The 26107-nt window shown below is 50.6% G+C and overlaps 2 protein-coding genes across 2 annotated transcripts in view; one reads left to right on the top strand and one right to left on the bottom strand.

The window, feature by feature from the left end:
* Nucleotides 1-9812, top strand: part of LOC116830710 (5'-nucleotidase domain-containing protein 4-like) — a 35675-nt gene extending 25863 nt beyond the window's left edge. The window contains 9 exon segments of the mRNA XM_075062700.1: nucleotides 533-574; nucleotides 856-954; nucleotides 1653-1719; nucleotides 1877-2047; nucleotides 2607-2658; nucleotides 5154-5214; nucleotides 6100-6276; nucleotides 6881-6982; nucleotides 9429-9812. Of these exon segments, the coding sequence (XP_074918801.1) occupies nucleotides 533-574; nucleotides 856-954; nucleotides 1653-1719; nucleotides 1877-2047; nucleotides 2607-2658; nucleotides 5154-5214; nucleotides 6100-6276; nucleotides 6881-6982; nucleotides 9429-9485 (828 nt within the window). The 3' untranslated portion in view covers nucleotides 9486-9812.
* Nucleotides 9813-11402: 1590 nt separating this feature from the next.
* CKAP2L (cytoskeleton associated protein 2 like) overlaps nucleotides 11403-26107 on the bottom strand; it is a 34932-nt gene continuing 20227 nt past the window's right edge. Inside the window, exons 5-10 of the mRNA XM_032790345.2 lie at nucleotides 24649-24850; nucleotides 22147-22302; nucleotides 20030-20093; nucleotides 15096-15291; nucleotides 12690-14452; nucleotides 11403-12042 (exon numbers count right to left, since the gene is read on the bottom strand). Coding sequence (XP_032646236.1) covers nucleotides 14236-14452; nucleotides 15096-15291; nucleotides 20030-20093; nucleotides 22147-22302; nucleotides 24649-24850 — 835 coding nt within the window. The 3' untranslated portion in view covers nucleotides 11403-12042; nucleotides 12690-14235. The remainder of the gene's footprint in view (nucleotides 12043-12689; nucleotides 14453-15095; nucleotides 15292-20029; nucleotides 20094-22146; nucleotides 22303-24648; nucleotides 24851-26107) is intronic.

The following is a 26107-nucleotide window of genomic DNA, read 5'->3' as shown; positions in this document are numbered from 1 at the left end:
CCAGCCAGTAAAACAGAAGGTTTATTGGACAACAGGAACACAGGTTACAGCAGAGCTTGCAGGCACAGTCAGGACTCCTCCCTCCAGTCCTTCTGGGGGTTCAGGGTGCTTGGATCCCAGCTAGGATACCCTGAATTCCGCCCCACGGCTCCAAACCCAAACTGACTTGCTCCTCCTCCTGCCGGCCGATCCCTTTGTCCAGCTTCCTGGGCAAAGGTGCTGAACCCCCTGCCCCCTGCCTGGCTCAGGTTACAGGCTTAAAGATCCTGTCCCTCACCTAAAGACATCCCCTGCTCTCCCATCCCCCACACAGACAGCCCCTACTCCATCACAGGCTGGTGCCAGGCTGGGCAGCCTTTGTGTGACCACAGCACTTGCTGCGCGGCTTCCCACTCCCTTGGGAAGGGCCGGGCCCTGGTCAGCCAGCCCAGCTTTCAGTGTATGTATTCTGAGTGCTGTTCATCTGCTGCTCCTAAGCAGAGCGTCTTGTGCAGCGCAGCTGATGCCAACTCCACACTTGTGTCTTTGGCAGGCGATAATGACGTACCTGTTCACCTTTGACCCAGGAGACAAGGTGAGTCTGGATGAACCCCAAGGAGGAACTGCGGGGCAGGGGGGATGGCTCCTGGGCTGTGGCTCTTGAGGTGGACTGGGAGATCTGGCCATCACCGTGGCATCTGACCGCTGCACCTAGACACTGGTTGCAAGGCTGAGATTGGCTGCAGGAGAACTGAGTGCTAGCGATTTGGGGTGGGAAGTCTGTCTCGGACCTAGTGGGCCCCGACCTAGGAGCAGCGTGAGCTGCGACTTTGAAGGGTGTGTCCGCTGGGCCCCTGACCTGGTGTCTCCCTGCAGGTCCAGCTCCCCTGGCGCTCCTGCTTTGACCTGATTGTCGTGGACACGCGCAAGCCGCTCTTCTTCGCCGAGGGGACCGTCCTGTGGCAGGTCAACACGGTAGGGCCCCCACTGCAGTGACTTCCCCGGAAAGCCAGACAGGGCCTGCTGGCAGTGCAAGACTGGAGCAGAGCACGGATCTGGTTACCCCACAATCCTGGTTCTGCTGCTCCAGAGGCAAAGAGACCGCCCTACCAAGCACTGTGGGAAGTGAGCGGCACTTGCCTGACCTCTGCAAGGGGTCAGTTTCTGTGCCCTGAAGCATGAGATTAGCTGGTGTAGCTGCAAATGTTAGTCACGCCCATGGATTAGCCAGCTGGGCATTGGAGCTGGAATTCCATGTGCTGGCTGGTTAGGCTGGGGTGTTGGATGGGTTTGAAATGGCTTGTGCTCTGCTGTGGGAGCTTCCGGCCCTTGCCTTAGTGCCCTTCCTGCACTAACTGGCTTCTGCCATGCGTGGGGTGCAGTAAAGGCCTCTGTCTCCATCCTGGGCCCTCCAACCACTCCCTGAGGGCTGCTTTCTCCATCCCTTCCACCCAGCAGCCATTGTCTGAGTCACTGAGTGGCATCGGACTGGATCCCATGCAGCACGCTCCTCACCCCGCTCCCTGGATCAGCCAGCAGGGTGCATGGCCCTTACCCTCCCTCAGCTGGGGACCCCCGGGCCTGCCGAGTGGGCCCCTTGTGCTCAAGAATCCAGCCCCCTGTGCATGGCTCCTCGCTATCTGCCCAGTGTAACACCCTGTGTTTACTTCCAGGACACGGGGAAGCTGCATATCGGGACCTACCCCGGACCCCTCCAGCACTGCGCTGTCTATTCTGGAGGTAATGCCTGGTGCCCCACCCGCCCCCTGACCCAGGGCCTCTAGCTGCTCTGCCAGCCCCCAGGAATCCTGCCAGGACCTTCCCCCAGTACATGGTCTCCTGGGGGCAGAGTGTGCCCTCAGGCCACAGGCGCTGATCTCCGGTCCTCTTGCTCCAGGCTCCTCGGACATGGTGTGCGAGCTTCTGGGGGTGAAGGGCAAGGACATCCTCTACATCGGGGACTTCATCTTCGGGGACATCCTCAAGTCCAAGAAGAGGCAGGGCTGGCACACCCTCCTAGTGGTGCCCGAGCTGGCCCGAGAGCTGCATGTGTGGACAGAGAAGAGCGGTGAGGAGTGCCCTGGCCTGGGCGCCGGGCGGGGGAGCATGGGGCAGGGGTGGTGTGCCCAGGGCTGGTGGGGGTGGTGGTGGCAAAGTGCTGGGAATCCCTACAGCCAGTGCCCAGGCCGAGGGAAGCATTAGAGCCATGCCTGGTTCTCCCCTTGCCCCCCCGCTATGGGGAACCTCTTCCCCCCCTGCCTCCTGGGGCTGCGTACCCCCTGAGCAGGTACAGACTAACAGCAAAGCACCTCTCTGAAGCTTCATGCCATGGGCCAGCGCAGAGAAGGCCTGAGCTGAGGTTGATCCTGTCACCATGGGCTCCTGGGAGTGCTGCATCCAGCTGTGGGTCTGGCTCTGGGGTCTGGGCCAGCTGTCCTTGGCCTGTGCTGGGTTGCAATCCCCCCCCCGCCCCAGTTCCACTGAGCTATGCTGAGCTTCATGCAGCTGGGGAAAGGATCCGTGTCTGACTCCCAGGCGGGCCGGGGCTGTCGGGAGCCAGGACTGACAGAGAACATCACTCCCAGCTCACCCCCCGTGCTTCCCCTCTCGCCCGCTTCTGTTTGCAGAGATCTTCGAGGAGCTGCGGAGCCTGGACGTGCTGCTGGCGGAGCTATACCAGTAAGTGGAAGGAGAGAAGCTGAGCTCTAGCTGCGTGGCGCAGCCTGAGTGCAGAGAGGTGGGGGAAGGTCACTTGGTGCTTGACTGGGGGCTCAGACCCCAGAGTCAGACCCATAGTTTGGTTCCTCCCCACCACAGAGCCCATAGCTGCAGGGAACTGTGACGAACTGGGACTGTTCCTAATGTTTGCTCTGAATACTGTGTTGGTGCCTCAGTGTCCCCTAGGCAGTTCTTAAGTATCTGGCAGAGCAAAGGGCCAGTGCACCTAATGCCTGGCACTGCTTGTCTCCTAAGCAACTGATGGCCTAGGCCCTCCTCTGCCAAAGTTGCCAAACTTGCAGCGTGTTGAGACAAAGGGATCAGGTGACCTCCGTGGCCCGGGAAAGAGAGCTGAGCGGGAGGATGGGATGGAGGGGTTGGTGAGTACGGAGCGTACACTGGGGATAAGGAAGTGAAAGTGCAGCCTAGAGGGTCGGCTCACGCCCCCAGAATACCCGGCCGAGGTCGTGTTTCGCTGTATCTACAAGCTCTGTGTTAGACCTCGTTACACCTGTCATCGGAATAAACCTCTGTTTTGCTGGCACTGAGCAGTCACGTCTGACTGCAAGTGGGGGGAACCACCTGTGGCTTCCCCAGGACCCCGCCTGGGGTTGGCCGCTGTGGGAGCCCACGGAGGGGCAGAGGATCTGATATGCTCCAAGGAGAGACCCAGGAGGTGAAGACGTGTGAGCTTCTTGCCCTGAACAAGTCTGCTCCAAGGGAGAGGAGGCTCCCCAAAGTCCTGACTGGCTTAGTGGGGAGCAGTTCCAGAGCATCGCCCGGTGACTCCGTGACAGGAACATGTCAGCTTCTCTCTCTGCATTTGGAACAGGGCAAACCTGTGGCTGTCTGACTGAATAACCAAGGGGAAGGCCAGCAGCAACACCCTCTGGTGCAGAGCCTATGCCGGGAGCTGACCAGACCCCTCTGTGTCCAGGGCAGTGTAGGGAAAGCAGAGCTGGAGAGGGAGCACTGGTAGGTTGTAAGCTCCCTGGGGCCAGGCCCTGTGTTCTGTGCCCATGCAGCACCTTGCACGGGGAATGAGAAATACAGATCAAAGCCAGGACTGGGAGCCAGGGCTCCTGGGTTCTGTTCCCAGCTCTGGGAGGGGAGTGGGGTCTAGTGGGTTAGAGCAGGACTCCTGGGTTCTATTCTTAGATCTGCCACTGAATCACCATGTAGCCCCTTCCTCTCTGGCTGCCTCAGTTTCCCCATCTGTGCAACAGGGATAGTGATCTCCTTAGGCAATGAGCTAGCGCTTCCCTGGAGTGCCCTGGCTGGATCACTTCAAAGTGGCCCCTCCTGCCCCCATGTCCATCATCTATTGTTTGTGCAGTGCTAGTGCCTGAGGACCCCAGGCATGGACCAGAACCCTGCTGTGCCAGGCTCTGTGCAGACACGGATCAGCTGTTGCTCTCTAGCCAGTGAGTCAGAGAGCAACAAGCCTGTCACGCTGCCAGCTTTGGAACGAAAGAGAAGCAGCCGCACCCCATCTCCCCATGAAACAGTAAAGGCGAGTGGCCGCTTCGCATGCCAGCCAGCAGTGGGGGAAGGCGCCAGACGCTCTGTGGGCCAACTTGCCCCTGGAGTGAGCTCAGAGTGACTCAACGGCAGCAGGTTGAGGCCTCTCTGTGCGCCTGCGCTGTTCTCCGCATTGCTGGTGCCGGAGAGTAACCATCTCCGCGGCTGAATTTGTTGGGCCCATTGCGTATGTGAAGTTTTGTTGCTAGTGAATCCAGCTGGAGGGGGAGAGTGTGAATTCCAGACTGGCCTGGATGTGAATACTGCAGGGAAGGTTGCGAAATGGTGGGGTTAGACCCCACCCCATTAGTACACGCTTACTCATTCCTCTTGGGCTAGCGCTCTCCAGCCAGAGGTGGTTCCTCTATCCCAGGGGCAGCCTCACTGCTTTCAGCCAAGGCTGACCTGACTTAGGCTTGGTCTCCACTCCAGAGTTAGGGCAGCATACGGCAGCTTATGTCTACACTACAACGTTGCTCCCGCCAACGTAAGTCACCCACTGCACCAAACTCTGATGCCTCTGATGCCTGCTTATTGCTGTCAACTGTGCCAATCTGTCAGGGGCCTGATGCTTTCCCTCGCAGAGCCTCAGAAATTAACAACCCCTTGTTAGCACCGAGCGAGGGCTGCGCCATGCCCCGTCCTGGAGTTGGGGAGCACAAAGGGGCAGGGCCTCAGTCCTGTCCCTCGCATCAGTTACACCCAGGTAGGGTGGGGTGGGATGCCCTCCTGGCATGAGGAGGGCTCTGGGGCATCTGACACGCACTTGGCAGAATCAGCCCAGGTCTGGATGTTAACAGGGCCGCCTTGTGGGCATGTAGCAATGGCCCCCTCTTGCTCTTGTTCAGCCCAGAGCACTGTGCAGGGAGCGGCTGGGAGGTTGGAGGGGCTGGGACTGTAACACTCACCCTGGTGCCATGCTGTGCTCTCCTCAGGCCCTTGGACAGTGGCAGCAGCGAGCATCCGGACATCAGCTCCATCAAGCACCAGATCCAGGTACCCAGCGCTTGTGGCTCAGGGAGAGGCTTTGGGGCCTTGCCACTTGTTTTAAGAGCTGAGGGAGTGAGAGAGCAGAAACTTGCTTCCTGTTCCTTCCATGCCACTGGGAAGGGGTGGGGAGAGGGAAGGCAGATGTGAAGGGAAGACTGTCAGCTGGTGCTCCTGGATCATCCTGCTCCCCTACCAGGGCAGTGAGCAGCAGCCCAGCCCAGCCCCCAGGGCCTGGCTTCCTGGCCCACAGCAGGTCCCAGCTGGGTCACAGAATGATCTCTGCTTCCTTGTGTCTAGTTATAGCTGCCGTTTGGAGGGGGGTCAAGCCTGGTGCTGGGGTCCCTGAGTTCACCTCCTGATCCCTTTCCCATGTCAGACAGGCTTGGGTGCCTTCTCCTGCTGTTTGCTGGTGCTGTGGCTCTGCTCTGCAGAAGCAGACACCCAAATCCTCTGCTGCCGGAGCTGATCTCTGCATGGAGGGGCACAAGGAATGAACACTGTAGGTGCCAGGCTGGTGCCAAAGGGGCAGCAAAATCTGAGCTAGCTCTGCCAGGCAGAAGAGCGACTCTCTGCTATGGTGGTGACTGAGCTTCCTGGCCGGAGGGGCTAGCACTGGAGGAAGCAGGCAGGGCCTGACACAGTAGGGTCTGGGGGTCCCTGGCAGGGATTCCCTAGACTTTGTTGGGCCTTGTGGTACATATCCCTGAGCATTGGCCAGTCCCCTGGAGCATACACCTGTGCTGGTTTTGATGTCTCTGTTGCGGTGTCTGTCCTATATCTGAGTCTCCATTTAAAAAAGGGTCCTACACTGACAGGTCCCCATCTCCTCCCTGGAGAGCCAGGGCAGCACTGGGCCTCAGGCCATGCTGACTCACTTGCTGTCTCCTGCAGAATGTCACCCACAAGATGGACATGTGCTACGGGAAGATGGGCAGCCTTTTCCACTGTGGTTCCCACCAGACGCTCTTTGCCAACGAGCTGATGCGCTATGCAGACCTCTACGCCACCTCCTTCCTGAACTTCCTCTACTACCCCTTCAGCTACCTGTTCTGTGCACCGCCTGTGCTGGTATGCACTTGGTCAGAGCAAAGCTGGGGCAAGGAGATGGGCTGGGTCCACAGGGAGCCTGGGTTAGAGAGGGAGATGATGGCCAGGACTCTGCCCCTGGGTTAGTCCGGCTGGCCTGTCCTGGGAGCTTGGCCATAGTCCAGAGAGCAACTCAACAAGGCCATCCAATGGGATCAGGTTCGCCCTAGGGCAGGATGCAGCTGGCACTGCTGAGGGCAAGAAAGGCCTTGTGGCTCAGGCACTGAGCTGGAAGCCAGGAGAGCAGGGCTCTATTCCCAGCCCTACCAGGGACTCTCTGGGCCTCAGTTTCTCCAGTGGGCATGCTGCTATTGACCCCTCTTGTGAGGCTTCATTAACATGTGGGAGGTGCTTTTGAAGCCCTCTATGGAAGGAGATGTATAAAGGCTGGGAGGTACCTCTAGGCATGGTGGGGAGATACCACTGGGTCCATCCAGTTGCTGCTTCCCTAGATTTACCCTGGTACAGCTCACGAGGTGGGGACCCAACACAGGGCAGTGTAGAGCTGGAGAAGCTTGGGCTCACTCCTGGGAAACAAAGTTCAGGGCCCAAAATCTGTGTGCAAATGCTCTCCCTGCTCCCACAGATGCCACATGAATCGACTGTAGAGCATATGCACCTGGAGCTCAGGGAGTCGGGCTTGTAAACGGGACATCGGCTGCACCAGCTCAGCTTCCACGGCCACCAGGTGGGTGGGTGTCGGTAACACTGCTAGCACCTCTGGGGCCTCTCTTCTCCCTGCCCGGGGGTGGCTGCACTGTTGACCTTGTGCTTTTTCATCTCTCACCTTTCCACCTTTTACGTTCATTGCACCTGGCTTCTCTCTCCTCTCACCCTCTGGGCTGATCTGCTTCTCTCCCAGCTTCCCCCACCCTCTCCCCACCACTAGAGGGCATCAGCCTCTGTACTGGGCTCCTGCTGCCTCTCACTGCCCACCTTGTCTGCTCAGCCGCCTTGCATCCAGCCCACGGGCTACTCCTTGACCGTGTTCTAGCCACCAAGCAGCCCCTGCCATGTCATCAGCACCCTGAAGCTGGGGCTGCTCCAGCTTTTTCCAAAGGCCTCCTACCATTGCAGTTCCATGGATGGTAGCAGCAGTTGGACTGGGCATGAGCCTTCTTCCCCTGCCCAGAGTGGGTAAAGCCTGTGCCAGTCTACACTAGCGCTGCTGTTGGCCCTGGTGGGAGTGCAATGGGGGTGGATTTCCTGACCAGTGCTGACCCTTCCCTCTGACCTACGAGGGTTGCGGTAGCCCTTGCGGGGCAGTGCCAAGGACACCTCACCCACAGTGTGAAGAGTAGACACGTCCAGCAAAACTCAATACAGCCCCAGAGCGGGAACTGCTCTCTGGGATGATCAGATGCGTTTGGATCTTGGCTCTTGGACCTCTCTGAGCTGGGCTTTTGCACAGCACTTGGCCGGTAATGATGCCTGTGACTGTTCTGCCCAGGTAGCCCTGCTGGGCCTGTTCTCTGGCAATGGGTACTGCAGCATAGTGAGGCCCTGGCAGCTGTCGGTGAGCAAACAAGTCATTGAGCCAAGTTAGACCCTTACACACTCCCAGCTTTCAGCCCTCACCCCTTCCAGGTGTGCTGAGTGTGTCTCCTAACAGGCAGTACCAACCTCCCAGCACAATGGCTGCCTCCAGGTGCAGGCTGGCCCAGCAACCAAAGACAGGGCCATGCCCTAGCTACATCTGCAGCTGGGTTTCCTTAAAGCCATGGTGCCAGCCAGCTTGCAGCCATCCCACTCAGACTGCTGGGGATGGCCTGGATGCTGGGCTCCTTTGAGCCATCTGCGTGACAGGGGCCTCAAACTCCCTTAATCCCTCTCCTGGTGCGGAAAAGCAGCCAGAGCAGGAAATAGCCTGTTTTCATGCAAATATCCCACCTAATTAAACCCTAGGGGATGGTGCACTGAAGCCAGCCTGTTCCTAATCAGAATGGGTTGCAGTGTCACTCCAACCTGCCCTCGCAAGCCAAGATGATTTGGGGCTTCAGGCCAGGTCATGTGATGGGAGCCAGGGGCTGCTAAGGCTGTGCCTGTGATGCACCTGAAGAAATGTCCCCAGCCCACACTCGCTCCCACACCCTGTGGGAAACGCTTGTGCCTCCACCTTTGCAGAACTTCTGCTTCACAGCCAGTAAAGTGAGATCTATGGGGCAGCGGAGCAGGAGATCAGCCAAGTAATTGCCTGTAGTACTCAAGTCAGGCCACTGGCTGTCTTTGGATTAGACAGGAAGCTACAATTCTCTTTGGGCTCTTTAGTATCCAGCAAAGCTTTGAGTTGAGCACTGCAGGGCTTAGCGACCCAAGCCTTGTACTGCCTCCCTGATCTCCTTTTTGACTTGGTGCATCATACACGCAAATCAAATCAGGTTAGCCAGATGCTGCTGGGTCAGCTTACCCAGGCCCAGGCTCACGGCTTGGGGAGATGCTGCAACCCAGCACAGATTTGCTGTCTTCTGTCCTTTAAATGTTTAGTAACTCAGAAAACTTGAAGGTCTCCCCCCAGATTTGAGGGGCAAATATAGCAGGTTGCCCTGGACCCCGTTTGGCTGTGGGCTAGAGCCCTGCAGCAGGCCTGGGATCCCACAGGACCCACTTCCATAAGAGCGGGAGTGAGTAAAATGTTGCTGGTGGGATTGCGTGGGGGAAAAAAACAGACTGGGAATTTGCAAGAAACACTAAATATCTCATCAGTTTGGCATGAACAGAATTTCAGCAATACAGAGCCACTTTACCTTTAAAAAATAAAAGGTTTTAATACTTAATGTAAGTGAGGAGTAGCATTAAAAATATAGTCCTGTGCAGGGCTCCACTGGGGGCTGTCTCCCCAGCAGCAGCCTGGCTGCAGCAGGAACGTGCACAGCCTCCAGCCCAGCATTCCCACAGAGCAGCCTGTACCTCTGGCTTGCTGTGTCACCTTGAAAAGCGCAGCTGAGAGGTTTGGAGGCCCTTGCCTACTGCTGTGTAAGGAGACTCAGGCACAGCAGGGAAGTGGTGGCTCTGGAGTTTGGCAAACCAGAACTAGCAGTTGGGCAGGATCAGACTCCTATTCCGTGCGAATGGGTTTTGGAGCAGCAGTGACATGGACACAGCTCTCAGGTTGTGCCAACCGTCTCTCATTTCAGACCCTCAGAGGCATTTTTCAGGACACTGACGAGGCTGAGAATGACGACGATGACTGAGCCGGGCCATGGGCTGATTGCTGACTGGACGGCAGACGCCAAACCCAGAACAAAGCATTTTTCTGAGGCATCAAAATCCTGTGAAACGGGAGAGTGTTCTGAAAAGAAACACTGCACACCAACTATCCCTGCCCGTCTGGCCTTAGCTGCCAGTGCCTAAGGGGGCTCTTTGGAATCCAGCAGTTGTTTGCGTTTTCCTCCAGGGATTGAGTCAGTGGAGACAGTTCATGGCCAGGTATCCCCTCAACTGCCTCTGAGGCAGAAAGGCTTGCAGGAGCCAGGGAAGGGTAAGACGCTGCTGCTGGTGCACCAGGAGAATCTGTGGTACACTAGTTTCTCTGTCCAGTGCCCACTCTGATTTCTCCTTTGCTAGATTGACTCATGTAGCAGTTGTTGCTTTATGAGAATCTACTACAGTGGTGGGGTTCCTGGAGTCAGATACTCATCCCTTACAAGCCAGGAGCTAGTGACCCTGACCGATTCTACTGTTCTTACATGGGATGGGAAAAGAAAGCTCTGATTCTCTGGGGATTGTGGCTGAACCTGGATTCTGGGGCTTGAAGCAGGCAGTGCTGGTCTGTGCCCTCTGCCTCCACTCCCCTGCCATCTCCCCAGGCAATGTGAACTCTCATTCAGTATAAATTGAATAGCTAGATTTCTTTTGAGCTGGGACCCCAGCTCCTCCTTCAGGAAACACTCTGCAGCACCACTGCATTTATATTAGCAGGGATGTTTGATAGTGCCCAACCCCCTCCCACAAACTGAGTACCGTTTTTAAAAGGCTTGTGCATGAAGGTTGTCCTAGGTCTGTTCAGGGAATAAAAGAATCCACGCTGTCCCAATAAGGCTCAAAACTGACAGCTTTCAAGTCACAAGCTCCATACTTCTTCCCTTTGGTGCTAAATGATGGATCCACTGGAAATGCAGTTGTGCCCTAGCACTGCAGCCTTCCAGAGCAGGGCAGAGAAAGTTCCTGATTGTAAATTTAAATCAAGTCAGCTACCAGAGTGGTGCAAAGACTATCCAACAGAATGAACAGGCATCCAGATCACAGCAGCATCCAAGTGTATATACCATCTACCCCTGCAACAGTGCTGAGAGGGCCCTACATCCATAGGTAGAAGGAGATGGAGAATACAGTGTGTGTGTGTGTGTGATTGGGGGGTGGGGGAGGGAGAGGGAAGAGAAGGGAGGTTCCTTTGGGTCTGAGCACCCTAGACTGTGTGCAGAGCTGCTCCTGCATTGACTTTCATGGCTCAAAGCACACAGGCAACTCTTTGAGAATGCAGGAATTTGACCAGGGTGGGAGAATTTTTAAGGCTATTGTATACATTTTTTTAAATTTCGTTTATGAATAAAGACACTACAAAATAAGACCACTGGGTACTGTCTTTGGAGGGAGAGGGTCTGTGTGGCCCCCAACTCAGTGTGGAGACTGGGACCATGCATGACCCCCTCTAGGTATTGAACAGACAAGCTGCTTTAGAAATACTTAGGGTATGGCTGCACTTGCAGCTGTACAGCGCTGGGAGTTAAACCTGTCTTCGTACAGCTCTGTAGGGAAAGCGCTGCAGTCTGGCCACACTGACAGCTACCAGTGCACTGTTGTGGCCACATTTGCAGCAGTGTTGCGAGTGGTGCATTATGGGCAGCTATCCCACAGAGCACCTCTTCCAATTCTGGTGCTGTGGGTTGTGGGAAGGGGGCGGAGGGGCAGGGCACACGGCTGCAAGGATTAAGGATTTCTTGAGGGAGGAATTTGAGGCTGAAAACTAACAGTAATGTTTGGTGCCCTGCACAGGAGTGAAGTGCAGTGGTTACAATCTTTGTAGGAATCTGTGTTTGCTAAGCTGATTTGCAGTGCCTGTTTCTTTCCTGGGCTAAGGTATCTTTAACTTTATGTCATAATAAAGACTGTTTTCAAAGCCAAGAATTCATTTATTGAAAAGAAAATTACTTAATTGAAAGAAACACAATTTTTTGGGAATCTAAAAGGGCAAGGGAGTGGGGTGGGGAACTATACAATCACAGAATTGCATATGTCCTGTCTGGAGTGCTGTGCAATGACTGCTGCACTTCAGGATGGCTATACTGCATGGTGATGGGGGTTGAGTGCAGAGGGTAAGGGTCGTAGTTCTCAGGGCTGGTTGTGAACATACAGGAGTTGGAGGCAGCTGGTGGTGGTAAGAACCCGGATGTTGGGGAAAGGGGGGCTGGAGCTGACATGGGGGCACAAGGGAAAGAGCTTTGGGACAAGGGGTGCAGGGGAGAGCGGGGGCAGTAGTGCTTCGCCTGCATGGCTACGAGCACCTGGATAGAGTCCACTTGGCGCTCCAGGATGCTTATCAGCCGCTCTGTGCTTTGCTTCCGGTGCGCTGCGTTTTCCTTGCAGATCCTGCTTTCCCTCTCCCTCCACTCCTGCGCTTTTTGATTCTCTGTGAGAGATGATGCATCACTTTGTGCAGCATGTCGTCTTTGCTTTTTCGTGGTCTCTTCCGGAGGTTTTGCAGTCTCTCAGCCGGTGATAACACAGACAGCCAAGATCTCAAGGTTGCATCTGTAAAGGCAAAATGCAACACTTAACAGAGGCAGCACTGTTTATACCAGACAGAGTAATTCCCCCGCACTTAAGGAGGGCACATACAATCTTCAAAATAGCATAATTTTCCCATCCCAAAGAGAGTGCACATAACCCATGGGAGCCCCGAAATGGTGAGCAAGGGGGACTGATTGTTTCAGGGCTGTACTGTCCTCTGGGTTTCTGTGCATTGGGGAGTGCCAACAGCTACAGAGGGCACCTACACTGAACACTATCCCAACATTTTCCACAGGAATTTATCCTGGAAGATATCTCGCTGCTGAGTGTCACCTGGGAAGCAAGGAAGGGTCTTCTACTGCAATGCGGATTCTGCCCTGGCCCTATGCAGCTTGCCTGTGTGCTGCAATGGTCCCCCCACCCCGCACGACACAGTGGCATGGATGCGTTAGCCTAACTGGGACAAGGACCACAGTGGCTCTCTCAATAAACCTGTGCAAGCGCATTGTCCACGTTCTGGATGACTTTCAAAGAGATTACCGAGGCCGATTACTGCGATGTGATGGACCACATCAATGCGCTATTCCGCATCTAGGCATGCATGCATGCAGCCCTAACTCTCCCTCCTCTCCCCAAAATTTTCCATCCTGAAAATAAAAGCCACTTACCGGGAACCTGCTCCTCTGTTTGTCCTCAACCAAGTATCGGCTGCTGCGACTGGCTACGTTCCTCCTGGCTTGAGAAGAGCTCCTGGCTGCATGCCTCCAGGGACTCTGGGATGTCTCCCCCTATCCCAGTACCCTCATTCTCACTTTCCTCCTCCTCCTCGCCCCGCTCTGAAGTGTCCATGGTGGTCCTCAGAGTGGAGGTGGGGTCACCCCCAAGTATCGCGTACAGCTCTTTGAAGAAATGGCAGGTTGTGGGGGCAGCACCGGAGCGGTGGTTTAGCTCGCGAGCTTTGCAGTAGGCACTCCGCAGCTCCCTCACTTTAACCATGCACTGCAGTGCGTCCCGGTCATGGCCCCTTTCCAGCATGGCCCTTGATATCTGCCCATAGGTATCGTAATTCCTACGGCTGAAGCGCAGCTGGGACTGCACAGCTTCCTCTCCCCAAACACTGGTGAGGTCCAGCAACTCGCCACTGCTCCATGCTGGGGCTCGTTTGGCACGTGGAGGCATGGTCACCTGGAAAGATTCACTGATTGCACTCCACACCTGGCTGAGCAAACAGGAAGGGGATTTTTAAAATTCCCAGGGAATTTAAAGGGCGGGTCTGACGCTTGGTCACCTGAGGCCAGGGCAGTAGAGTTCAAACTGATGAGCAGAGTGGCTAGAACTGGCATTCTGGGATACTGCCGAATACTTCTGGAGGCCAATAACAGCGCTTTTGGTGGCCACACTGGCGGGACAGCACTGCATCAGCAGAGCTATAGTCTTTATTCCTCTTGTAGAAGTGGATTACGACCAGCGCTGTAGCCAGGGAGATACAGCTCTGTATGTGCCTTGCCAGTGTGGACGGTGAGTGAGCCATCACCAGCGCTGTAACTCTCAAGTGTAGCCAAGGCCTTAGTCACCACAAGTTTGGAAGAAGTTCCTCACTGGTCACTGAAATACTGCAGCCAAACCAGTTGCTCTCAGTCAATCCTGAGAGTTTTTCTGCACCATTTTAAGAGGCACAAAGCTATTGGAGGTGCCAACATTAGTCATGCTGAGAAGCCCTGCCCATGTGGTGGGATTAGAGCCCAGGGCCTCTCTGCAAGGTCTTTGCTTTGCTCTGGTGTCCCCTCTTGGCTCATCAGGACCCTGCTATTCTGCTACTGAATGGCTCAAAGTATTCAGCATTAGTTTGTTCATCACAGTACCACCTCGGTCTTACACAGTGCTCTTCCATCCATTGATCTCACAGCACTTTACAAAGGAGCTCGGCATTATTCTCCCCCATTTTATAGATGGGGAATGAGGCACAGACAGGTGAAGTGACTTGTTCAAGGTCACCCAGCAGGCCAGGAGTAGAGCCAAAAACAGCCACCTTGTGTCCCAGGCCAGTAGGCAATGCACTAGGTTATACTGTGTCACAGGGTATGTACATTTATTAAGAGTAGTAACACTGTAAAAGGCAATTACACATTTCCCCCAGTATATTTACAGGCCTCCCCTTTAGTCAGGCAGAGGAAACCATAACAGAAGGCCATGAAGCTTGTGGACACCACCAGCCTAAAGTTCCAGCTCCTCCTCTTCCAGTAGGGCCTCATTTTTACGAAACACAACCTGGTTCACATCCTCCATGGCTATTATTTCATCAAGGGAAGACACCACGGTGTCATGTTCCCTCAGCATCTCTGGGTAACGGGATATGGCATGCTCTATCCGCAGAGAACGCCGCACTGGGGTTATGTATTTCAAGTCTTGCATATCAGACAATCCCTTCATTCTGCAAAGAGTAGAAGAGAAAGAGCCACTTAGCTGAAGCTTGGCTTTTGAAGAGTCCCATTGCCCTGGTCTGGTCTCCCACACATAGACCCTGGACAAAGACACAGCACTATAAAGCAGGAGAGGTTTGGGGAGCTATTAGATTCCTACCATCCAGGCTGGGATTTCCCCTACCCACAACGAAAGGCCCACGTCCATCTGAAAGGCTACAACATGGACCCCTTCACTGAGACTTCCTTCAGATCAGTCTCCCCCTTAAAAAAAAATCACTAATCAGGGCTACCACAGCTCTGCAGGGCTCACTGTGCTGATGGCTACTCTGCCCACCTGTGTCCACCATCCTGTTAAGGTCTTCCCCACATTTTGCTGACCTAGAAACAAGCAAGCAAGACCTCAGAGCTGATGTAGTTGCAGCCCTAATCAAGACACTGCAGTACCAACTCTCTGCAAAGCTCAGGAGCAAGACAGGAAGCCAAACTCCCGCGCCATGACCCCACACACTGATGGCAGAGGCATGGCAGATCTCTTGGCTAGTGACATGCTGGCTGATGGGAACCGGTAGAAAGGTTTGATCACTGGAACTGAGGAACAATATACAACAGCAGGGATAAGAGCAGCTTGAACTGCAGGTTACAGGTTCTTACCTGGGCACTGGGACAACTTGTAACTTGATCAAGGAGACTGGGTTGCTAGTCAAGAACCTTAAACTGGACTGTGGAGTTGCCACAACCTGCTCTCTCATGCCAGGACAAGGAGTTCTGGGCTCCTGAAGCACTGGCTGTTCAGCTGCATCCTCCACTATATGAGAGCTGACTTCAGCAGAAGGGTGTGCAGAGACCCCTGGAGAGGAAGAAAAAGGGGATGTCAATTCCAAGTTTTGTGGCCGCAGCTTGGCTTAAAGAGGGAAGGAAGGAAGCTGCAAGCTCGAGGAGGGTTACGGTACTGCAACACTTTGGAAGAAGCCAGTTTTCAATCTGTTACAGCAAACAGTGACTTGCAAAAGAAGAGAACTGGCCGTGGGTCCTTCTCTGTGATGGAGTGAGGCTCCGCTAAGGAAGGTTTTTCTGTTTTTAGAAATACTAGATGCTGATTTCTGAAAAATTCACCTTGGAAAAAAAGCATACGTTGAACAGGAATGGAAATTAACCCCAGAACTGCTTTCCAAGGGATGGGATAAATTCATCAGCATTTGAGTCTTTAAATCCAGATTGGAAATCTTTTTCTAGAGAGATATCTTGTAATGCAACCACAAATTATTGGACTTGACAGTGAAATCAAAGGGTGATAATCTCCTGCCTGGATCACAATGGCCCTTTCTGGCCATGACATCTACACAGTATGTATCTTCTCTACACTAGAAAGCACTATGGATCTTTGGAGAAATTGATGTATTATAGCAAACACCAAGGAAGTGACAGCTGATTAGCTGAGAGGGAAAATGGAATTTTATTCCTACTGTAACCTCTATTTAACCCAAACAACCTAAAAACAAATGGGAGAAGAGAGTTCTCTATTAAGATTTAGCAACACTGCCCCATGATTGGAAGGCTCTTAACTCACGTCTGAGACCTCCAGAAAAAACAGGTTTGATGGTCCTGATACTAAGATAACAAACAAGCATGAAAAATATTTAAAGACCCGAGGCCTTCTTTATCTCAAAGCAGCAAAAAGACAGACCTCTATTTATTTTTCCTTGGCAAGTCACATTTACAGAGTATTTTCAGTTATTGACTCATTCAGTTATGAGCACTAAGCACATTCATGTCCCTCAGAAGGATGAACAGATTAGAAAGTGGGTGCTGAGATACCAGATATACTGCTGGGGCTGGCTGTTTGATTAGAAGACCAGCAGAGGCTTGAGGGTGCGACGGGACAAGAGGTATTGTCTTTTCTTAAGTTCTTGATAATGGTCATCACTGCTTCTCTCCCCCATTGCATTGAGAAACCTACACTTCATCTCTTAATGATCACAGGAAACTAAATGTACAAGTCCAGGATTCCCAGACATACCTTTCTGCTGCCCATAGGTGGAGAAAAGCTGAAATCTTTGCTGTCCTGCCCTGTAACGCCTGATCTTGCATCTTTTACCTTTCCACATAGGCCTATTCCAGCCCCATATGCAAGTACATGTTGCATGGTCAGGCTTAAGGGAGCACTGTATTCAATAGACTGTATTGTTAGTTTCTATCCCCTTGCCTATAGCATGACCTTCCATAGGCACTGACTTTTTTTTTCCAGGTGGGTGCTCCACCTCCACTCCACCGCAAAGTCCTGCCCCACACCCCCTCCCTCGAGGTCCCACCCGCACTCTGACTCTTCTTGTCCCTCCTCCGCCCTCTCTCCCTCTCAAGGTCCCGCCCTCATTCCACCTCTTCCTGCCCCTGCTCCACCCTCTCCCCCCACTCCTGAGACCCCATGCAGCTGCCGAACAGCGGCACAGCTGAACAGCTGTGGCTGGCAGATGTTGACCACCCCCACTATTTTTTTCCATGGGTATTGAGCCCTGGAGCACCTACGGAGCTGGTGCCTATGCTTGATTCTCTCCTCACTTGTAGCAATGTAAATCAGGAGCAATCCTAATGAAATCAGTGAAGCTACACTGATATAAAATGAATGAATCACAGTTGGTTCACCAGCCTGGGAAGCAGTCTAATGAGGCGCTGTGGTTCACCAGCAGATATAAACCCAATCTGACAAGCCAGAGAAGGCATGTCAGACTGGCAGTGCAACAGGAATCTGAAACACATTTCTTGAGTTGAAGAGGCTGCTAAGCAGGGGTGAGTCTAGCTGGCAGAGCTATAGTGGCAAAGGCACTGTAGTGTAAACAAGACCTGTATTAACCATGTTTTTGGGCAGTTAATTTCCCTTGTTTCTTGAGGAAGAGGTGTTAGTGAGGTGGCATGACTGGAGGGCACCTATGGGAGGGGAATGATCTGCTACCAGCTCTGCCCTCCTCCTAGCACCACCATTCCCCCGGTAGGGCTGGAAGGGCCATGGGAAAAAAGGAGGATGGTAACTGATGGGCTGTGAGGAGCACTTCCATCAGCTGGAAGCAGCAAAAAGAATAGCAGGAACTTCCAGGAGCTTCCCTACTTCAGGGAGCTAGTGTAAAGGAAGGGGCTCTGCACAGCCCTCTGCAGTACGGGAGTGCTGTTGTACGTGTGGAATGGCCCATTCAGTGGGGTGCTCAGATGACTTAGGATGCTCCAAAGAGATGAATAGTCTAATGCAATAGCTTTGGGTGGAGAGTTCCCCTCTACCTCAGTTTCAGCTGTGGAATACCATTGTTCAAGATAATCTCACTACGTATGTCAGTTTTAGAGCAACTGGAATATTATAAGTTTTCTTATTGGGGGTGACAGTATCTGAGGAACGCCTGACCCAAATTATTCCAAACTTGCACCATTGCCCCTGTTGTGGCATACCAATATCCTAGATAATTTCATTGTGCATGAGGAATTTAGAGTATTTTGAAAAAGAAGCTCATAATGCAGAGGGAAGACATATATTGGGAACCTCTTGATCAAATGACCTAAATTTGCACTGTAAATTCTAACCTAGTCCCTGAATAGCTTTTTAATTATTGCTTCCCCAAAATGGGAATGGGTGGTGGAAATTATCCACAATTGATCCTGAGAGTGTAATATCAGGACCAGAGCCATAGTCTGAGCCCTAAGTACGTGTAAAAAATCAAAAGTTATAAGAAGTGTAAAATTTGAATGTTACATGATTATTTTAGTGGGACTGTATCTCACTTAAACAATCACAAAAATCTTGACTACTAAACCAACCCTGTGGCAATTTTCAAAGACAAGATTTTTTTTAAGGGCCAATTTCCCTTTATCAGCTTTCTCTTACCCTAACTTATTCTGTTGTGCTCCCAGCACTCTGTTCTATATGTATTTGCAACGGTGGAAAGGGAGAAATTTTCAGACCCAGATTCAGTCTTTCAGCCCCACAAAGTCAGCAGTTATCCTGATTTCGGGAAATTACGATTGCAAAGGCTAATTTCATTTTTAAAGGTGATCTGTGAAAGAGGAAGAACTGAGACTGTGCCTTCATTTGTTTTTCTTCCGATGTGTAAAGAAGGCATGCAGATTTGGGGGCCTAGGTGGGCTTTTTTTTTTGTTTGCATGTTTGTTTGTTTTTGTTTGTTTTGGGGAGGGAAAATACATTTATGTTGCCTCCTTTTATGTTAAAGACCCAGGTCCTGCTTAGCCTAGGGGACTCATGCTTTGGCTTTGTCTAGACTAGAGTTGGTGATCCTGTTATAATTTGAGCTAATTGATCCTAAATGCTAATTGTGTTGAAAACTGAGGTTCTCCATGAATGTTTGTTTTGGGGCACAAAGTTTTGTTGTTTGCCTGAGGCATATCCTGATACTTAACAAGCAGTTGGCAATCTGACTGTAAATGCTAATCAATTACAAAAGACAGACAAATGCTAGTCCAGACAAAGCCTATGATACCAGGAGAACTAGTGAAATGATATTCACAAGAGTCAAAAGACAGAAAATTGAGCAAAGGAGAGGGGAAGGGATTTTAAAATCACATTCTGAAAAACTGTTTTGTCTGATTTTGTTAACACCTATTTAACTTCAGTGCCAAATGAGTATTTTGGATAAAGAATGCATGGGTGCAAGGGAGGATGAAAGAGACAAATTTGCCCCCAGATTTTTACTATCCTGGAGGGGCCAGGACAGTTCCCTCCCCCCCCCCCCCAAATGACACCCCTGTGGACAGACACTTCCCCACCTAGGCAAAGCAGAGCAGCTTGGCACTGGTAGAAATGAGGGAAGGCAGTGGCAGTGACTCTGCAGGCTCCCCCACCCCCAAACTGCACCCATGGTGGACTCCCCTCCCCCTCACCTGACACTGCAGCACCCCCACTCCAGCCAGGCTCCCTCTGCCTGAAACAGGACTTACCTAGTGCTGCCTGCAGCTGGAGCTGGCTGGAAGCTGGAACTTATCCAGGAGATCTAGGCAGGAGGCAGGGCGACCCAGGTGAGCAGGGTCTCACTGCTGCTGATCAGGCTGGGCTTCTGCTGAGCAGAGAGAGCCCTGCACTCCCCTCTCGCCCACTCCTAACCCCGGCAGGAGCAGCTCCCTGAGGCTGCTGGAGGAGTCCCTCCCACCCCCCCGCACCAAGGGCTGAAGCAGGGTTGGGTCAGCCTCTGCTGCAGCAAGCCCAGGAGCTACAAAAGTTGAACAGCTCATAGGTGATTAACGCAGCTGTCTACTAACTGGTTGGTGGGGGCGGGGCTGCCTAGGAATTACTGATCCCTGGCAATAGAGCACCCACGGAGTCCGCGCCTATGTGACTTACATTGTCAAGACTTAACAAGCTAGCCTGGCTTTCAGGAGGTAGCAGGGGTTGCTCAGTGCCTATGAAAGTCAGAGCACTTTGGTGCCCAAATTTAGGCAGCCAGGTCAGAAAGCTGTGATCCTTATCCTCCACTCCTAAGGAAACATCACACCTCTTCAGAGGACCTTTTCCCATTCATGCGTTCTTCCAGTTTCACCCAGCTAACTATTTGCCCAGCCTTGTCAAGGCTTAAGTTCCATTTAGTACATGTTACCTTGATACACGTTGTCTGTATTTTTCAAAAACTCAACAACAACTTCTCTCAGCTCCTGGATTGGCTGCAGGAAAAACAATTGAGAACTTTAAGGTCAGGGCACCCTTGACTCAGGAAAATGTGAGCACCCGAACGAACACTTTGGGTCCCAAAGAGTGTAATGTGCTTGGAACTCATTATTCCATTAAATCATAACTCATCTCCCCATACCAGGCAGCCAAACCAAGGTGAATCAATGACAAAGAGGAGGAAATATTTGTAAGCAGACTGATGTCTGTTCTTGAACAAGCAAGCAGAGGATTGCTAGGTGCTGTCAGCAAGAAGAGAAACATTCCACCCCCTCCACACTTGGTCTGTGTCCTTACAGTTCTGGTGTCCACAGTATGTTCCTGTCTTCTGGGGAAGCCTGTCACACACCTTTCTAAAATAAAGATTAACTGCCACCATCCCATGCTCCTGAGAGGGCTACAAGCCAGGGTCAGCAGGGACACCAGGTAGAAACGGGCTGGGCTTGAGTAGATGAACATAAGAACAGCCATACCGGGTCAGACCAAAGGTCCATCTAGCCCAGTACCTGTCTACCGACAGTGGCCAATGCCAGGTGCCCCAGAGGGAGTGAAGCTAACAGGCAATGATCAAGTGATCTCTCTCCTGCCATCCATCTCCATCCTTTGATGAACAGAGACTAGGGACACCATTCTTTACCTTTCCTGGCTAATAGCCATGTATGGACTCAGCCACCATGAATTTATCCAGTTCCTTTTAAATATTGTTATAGTTCCAGCCTTCACAACCTCCTCAGGTAAGGAGTTCCACAAGTTGACTGTGCGCTGTGTGAAGAAGAACTTCCTTTTATTTGTTTTAAACCTGCTACCTATTAATTTCATTTGGTGACCCCTAGTTCTTGTATTATGGGAATAAGTAAATAACTTTTCCTTATCCACTTTCTCCACATCACTCATGATTTTATATACCTCTATCATATCCCCCCTTAGTCTCCTCTTTTCCAAGCTGAAGAGTCCTAGCCTCTTTAATCTTTCCTCATATGGGACCCTCTCCAAACCCCTAATCATTTTAGCTGCCCTTTTCTGAACCTTTTCTAGTGCTAGAATATCTTTTTTGAGGTGAGGAGACCACATCTGTACACAGTATTCGAGATGTTGGCGTTCCATGGATTTATATAATAATATATTCTTAGTCTTATTCTCTAACATCTTGTTTGCTTTTTTGACCGCCTCTGCACACTGCGTGGACATCTTCAGAGAACTATTCACTATGACGCCAAGATCTTTTTCCTGACTCGTTGTAGCTAAATTAGCCCCCATCATATTGTATGTATAGTTGGGGTTATTTTTTCCCATATGCATTACTTTACATTTATCCACATTAAATTTCATTTGCCATTTTGTTGCCCAATCACTTAGTTTTCTGAGATTTTTTTGAAGTTCTTCACAATCTGCTTTGGTCTTAACTATCTTGACCAGTTTAGTATCATCTGCAAACTTTGCCACCTCACTGTTTACCCCTTTCTCCAGATCATTTATGAATAAATTGAATATGACAAGTGCATAAGAGACCTACATATTATGGCTGCAAATTGACAGCTGTGCAGAGTCTGCCCATAACTCCTCCCACAGCCCCTCCCACCAAACTATGCTGCCTTCAAGCCACAGCAACTTCCAAACTCTGGTTGAAAGGAAAACTTAACATTGCCCTCCTTCCTACACTGTAATGGGGAGCAGGTGTCTCAGTAACTCCTGTGTGTTTGGAGAAAGGAACACGATTATACAGTTGGCCAACCATCCTCACCTAAAATTAGGGTTAGACTGTAGCCATTTCAGTATGTCTATTCACCCCCATATAAGCAGATTTAAAGAGACATTCGACTAATATGTTTAGCCACAAACACACACCCTCTAGCCAAATCTGGCTATTGAGCTCCAGAAAATTTGTTTAGCTTATTTGGAGAGGATGGGTAACCATCGCTGTTTTCCCCAGCCTCCTGGGACAGGAAATATCTGAATGAGGTTTGCTGATGTCGAAGCCACCAGAACTAGCTGGGACATTTGCGAATTCAGAGGAAGTTCCGATGAGAAGTTTGTGGAGCAATCACTCACCGCAGCACCAGCACAGACCGCTGCTTCATACAACCCAGTCATGTCAATGGTGCCATTACGAGCCAGCAGCTTTGCCTTGCAGATCCAGAACTTGGCAAACTTCTCTGCCTCTGGGATACTGGACAGTGTGGTAAAGAGCTCCTCTGAAGGAAAACCCTGCAAAAACAGCCATATCACGAAGAGAGGTGCAGGTTAGAATGGAGGAAAACCACTGACATGGTTAATGGTTAACATCCCTCAAGGAGAGGAAGGATGGTCTTATATTTGAGGCACCTGACTGGAACTCAGTTAAATACCCAGTTCTGATATATATTTACTGTGGTGACTTTTGGCAAATCAATCACTTTCTCTGTGCCTCAGTTTCTCATCAGCAAAATGAGGCTAATGTGGTGACAGAGGCCTATTGGTGGTTCACAGCTGTGTGTCAACAACTCATTAGGCCTGACATACTCCCTACACCTACTACACTGTAGTCAGGACATATACCCCAAAAGTGTCATGTAATATGTCATTGAAAAACTAACAACTTACTAATCATTAATATTCTTGAATGCTGTATGTATGATCAACCCACAAAGGATTATACAGACGTGCTGGAATTATGATTAAAATGCATTTAAAGCAGACAGGTATGGGGGAGTTGATAAACAGATATTTTCCAGACAAAGGATGCAGTTCCACCTGCTTGAATGTGTCTGCTATATGAATTAAGCAAGGTGTGACAAAAGACAAAGATAAGCATATCTGCATGCCAGGCACTCAAAGCCATTGGCAGAGCAAGTGGAGGAAAAAGTGATCACTTAATCTCACCGGGGGATGGAGACTGAGCTCCCAGGAAACGTTCCTGCCTCTTGAAGTTTGAGAGAGAGACTTTTCAAAGGTTTACTGGACTATAGCGAAAAGGGCAGAGAATCCCCAAGTTATCCTTCACCTGAGGAGGCAAGGAAAACAAGCACTTTGGACTCTGTGGGGATTTTGAATAAGAGCTAGTCAACCATTGCTGGAAAAGAAAGATCGTTCAAGGTAGTCCTCACCAAAGACTGTAACTTGTAAAATTAGGTCTAATGTCATTAGAAAGCATATTTTTACATTTGTTTGTAATCCTTTCTATCTTTATTCCTTATACCTGCTATCACTTAATCCTATGTCCTTTTGTTAAAGGAACTTGTTTTACTTTTACTATAAACCAGCTCAGTGCTGTGATTGAAATGTCTGTCAAATCCCAGTTAAATTAATGAGTTGTAGTGTATTGTCTCTTTAAAAGGAGTAACAAACTTAACCTCTGCAAGTGCTCCAGGAGAGGGCTGGACACTGCAGGGTGACAGCTCTGGGGAAATTCAGGACTGGAAGAATGTTGATCACTGGACAGTGGAAGGCAAGATGTGACCTGCACGATTATGTGTGGCCTGTTGGTGTCGGAGCTGTGAGCCACAGCAGCATAACATTTAAGGCACCTAGGGATGCGGGGCAGGCAGTGACACAATCCCTTGCTGGTCTGGGTTGAACCCCAAAGTGTCACAGATGTATCACAGGGGTGTTGCGATGATACATTTAGTTTTTGAGCTGATACTGTGGTAATGGGGACTATATAAATACCTATACAGATCATGTAAAGTCATTGGCATTTCCAGCAATGAAATTCAACGACAGTAAGGTTCTTCAAGAATGTACAACTTTAGACACAAGTTAAGGTATGATGCTGGACTTGGAAGTTTCTGGGGCCAAATGCGCTGCGAGCAGCAAGAAAAAATTTGTGACAAGATATTTGAAATCATGGGTAACACTCGTATCAATTATTTTGTCATCTATTAATGACGTAAAATTCCCATTTTAGCACAGATTTTAGTGCTGCTCTGCTGCGTAACTTAAATCTACACAGTATCCCAATTATATCTCTTACTGCAGTGGGCTATGGAATCCTTCAAGGAAAGATGAGCAACAGATTTTCATCCAACCTTAAGTATGACATTAATATTTCATCGGTAGGAAAGAAACTGGCTCAGTATGGACATTAATACTGTCTCCAAGATCATGGATACTGCAATTTTGCCTTAGATCTGTACTGGCGGTTTGCTCCTACCCAGATGGCTACACCTAATTTAGGCGTCAAAGAGCAAATTGCAATGGTCCTCATCTTGACTACAGAGGCACTGCAGAATGGAGCTGTTTGATAAGAACTATAAGAATGGCCAGACTGATGGTCCATCTACCCCAGTATCCTGTCTTTCGACAGTGGTCAATGCCAGATGTTTCACAGGGAATGAATAGAACAGGGTAACTATCAAGTGATCCATTCTGTTATCCAGTGGCAGCACCTGGCAGGCCAGATCCAAGCAGTAAGGCCACTGAGCACAAAGAATGCTGTGTGCTGGGGCAGGCAGTCTTCACAAACCATGCCCCTGTATTACAAGTTAGGGTTGCCTCAAGCTACCTCTGCCTAACAGTCTCCCAAAACACATTAAGAGAAGCAGGTTGTTAAAGCCACTCTTGCTCGGTCCTCACTTTCTCAGCAAGTTCCAGACACTCTGCCAACATGCCATTGATCTTGTCCATCACGCAGAGCTGCTTTCTCTTCTCCTCCTCCTCCATGCCATTCCAGAAGGACAGGTTCACCATCTTCTTGGTTGGCTTTTTAGCAGGCAGTGTCATGGGTGGACGTTTATACGATTTCCCTTTGGATGCCAACCACTGCTCCAGTTGCTTCCTATCAAAGGGCAAAGAGATCGTTAGGCCATCAACATCAGATTACCAGTTCTCATCTATCCCCTGGGCTACAGCTCTGATTTTTGTTTTAGTCAAATGTTGAGTCCACTGTGTTGCTCATAAAGAGCTAATAGATATGACAAACATTCCAAGATCTATTGAAGGCTAGGAAAGAACCCTCTTTTTAAAATTAAAGAGTCAGTTGCACCTCTTCTTTCCTACTCAGTGATATGGTGAGGTCACTGGCGTTTCCAGTCAGTGCTTGACTGATTTATAAACAAGTTACTACATTTTGAATACAGCCTTCTGCTGATTCAGCATTAAACCAAAGCCATACGCTTCAACACTTGTCCTATCCTATGGGAAATTTCAGAGAACCCGTCTTGGTGCATCTGAACTTACAATCCCCTTCTTTCGAAAGTGTATCATTAGCACAATCTCATTGCACTCTCAGACCCACCGCAAAGTGAAAATGACCCTATTCCAGCAAGTTTCACTTTACTGTTTTTGCTGGGGGTAGGTAGAGGGGAGGGGTAACATATGCACAGGAGAAAGGGAATTGCAGAAAGAGTAGGAAGAGCTCCAAGTTTAGCAGGGGCCTACTTGCCAGGTTGATATGAAAGAAGCTGCCCAGTGAGTTCCAGAGACAACACTCTGATGGGAGGAGAAAGGAGCTCAGAGTGCCTTCCTTCCCCTTCTCCTTACTCTTGAATTTCAGGAGGACCCCCTCTCCATTCTTGATCAGGTATTTTGAAGCTCAGACTAGAAGATATGACGACCTGTCAGATTTAGGCCCTATTAATGGGCAGCTCTAAGCAAACCCATCCAGTTTAAAATTATTATATTCAGGACCAAATGTGTTAATTCATAAGATCTTTCAGGTACTTTCAAATACCTTAGAAGGTTTAGATTCTGTGCTTTCCAATGAGCCCCGACAGCAGCTTGAAATGAGCATGAGAGAGAGTAATTCAATATGTAGCAAAGTTGTAAGGTTTTTCTGGAGGTAAGGAGCAGTGATTTTAGTAAAAGAATGGGCCCACCACCCAAAATGATTGCTTTTTGAAGCAGCCTGTTTGCGTAGTCTGCATGAAAGAGGTAAAAAGTAAGGTCCTTTACCTTTCAAATGTTCTGGTCAGAAACAGGCCAGAGCTTGATTGTAACCTGGATGGTGAGGCAGACTCATGCCTTAGAAATCTCATCTATTTCTCATCCATGTGTTTTTTCAGTCTTTGGACATTAATACCAGTCAGAATGGAGA

The sequence above is a fragment of the Chelonoidis abingdonii genome, chromosome 2 (assembly GCF_003597395.2).
Source record: "Chelonoidis abingdonii isolate Lonesome George chromosome 2, CheloAbing_2.0, whole genome shotgun sequence".
Classification (NCBI taxonomy): Eukaryota; Metazoa; Chordata; order Testudines; family Testudinidae; genus Chelonoidis; species Chelonoidis abingdonii.
Note: the sequence above shows the minus strand (reverse complement) of the source record. Positions and strands in the feature narration are given on the sequence as shown.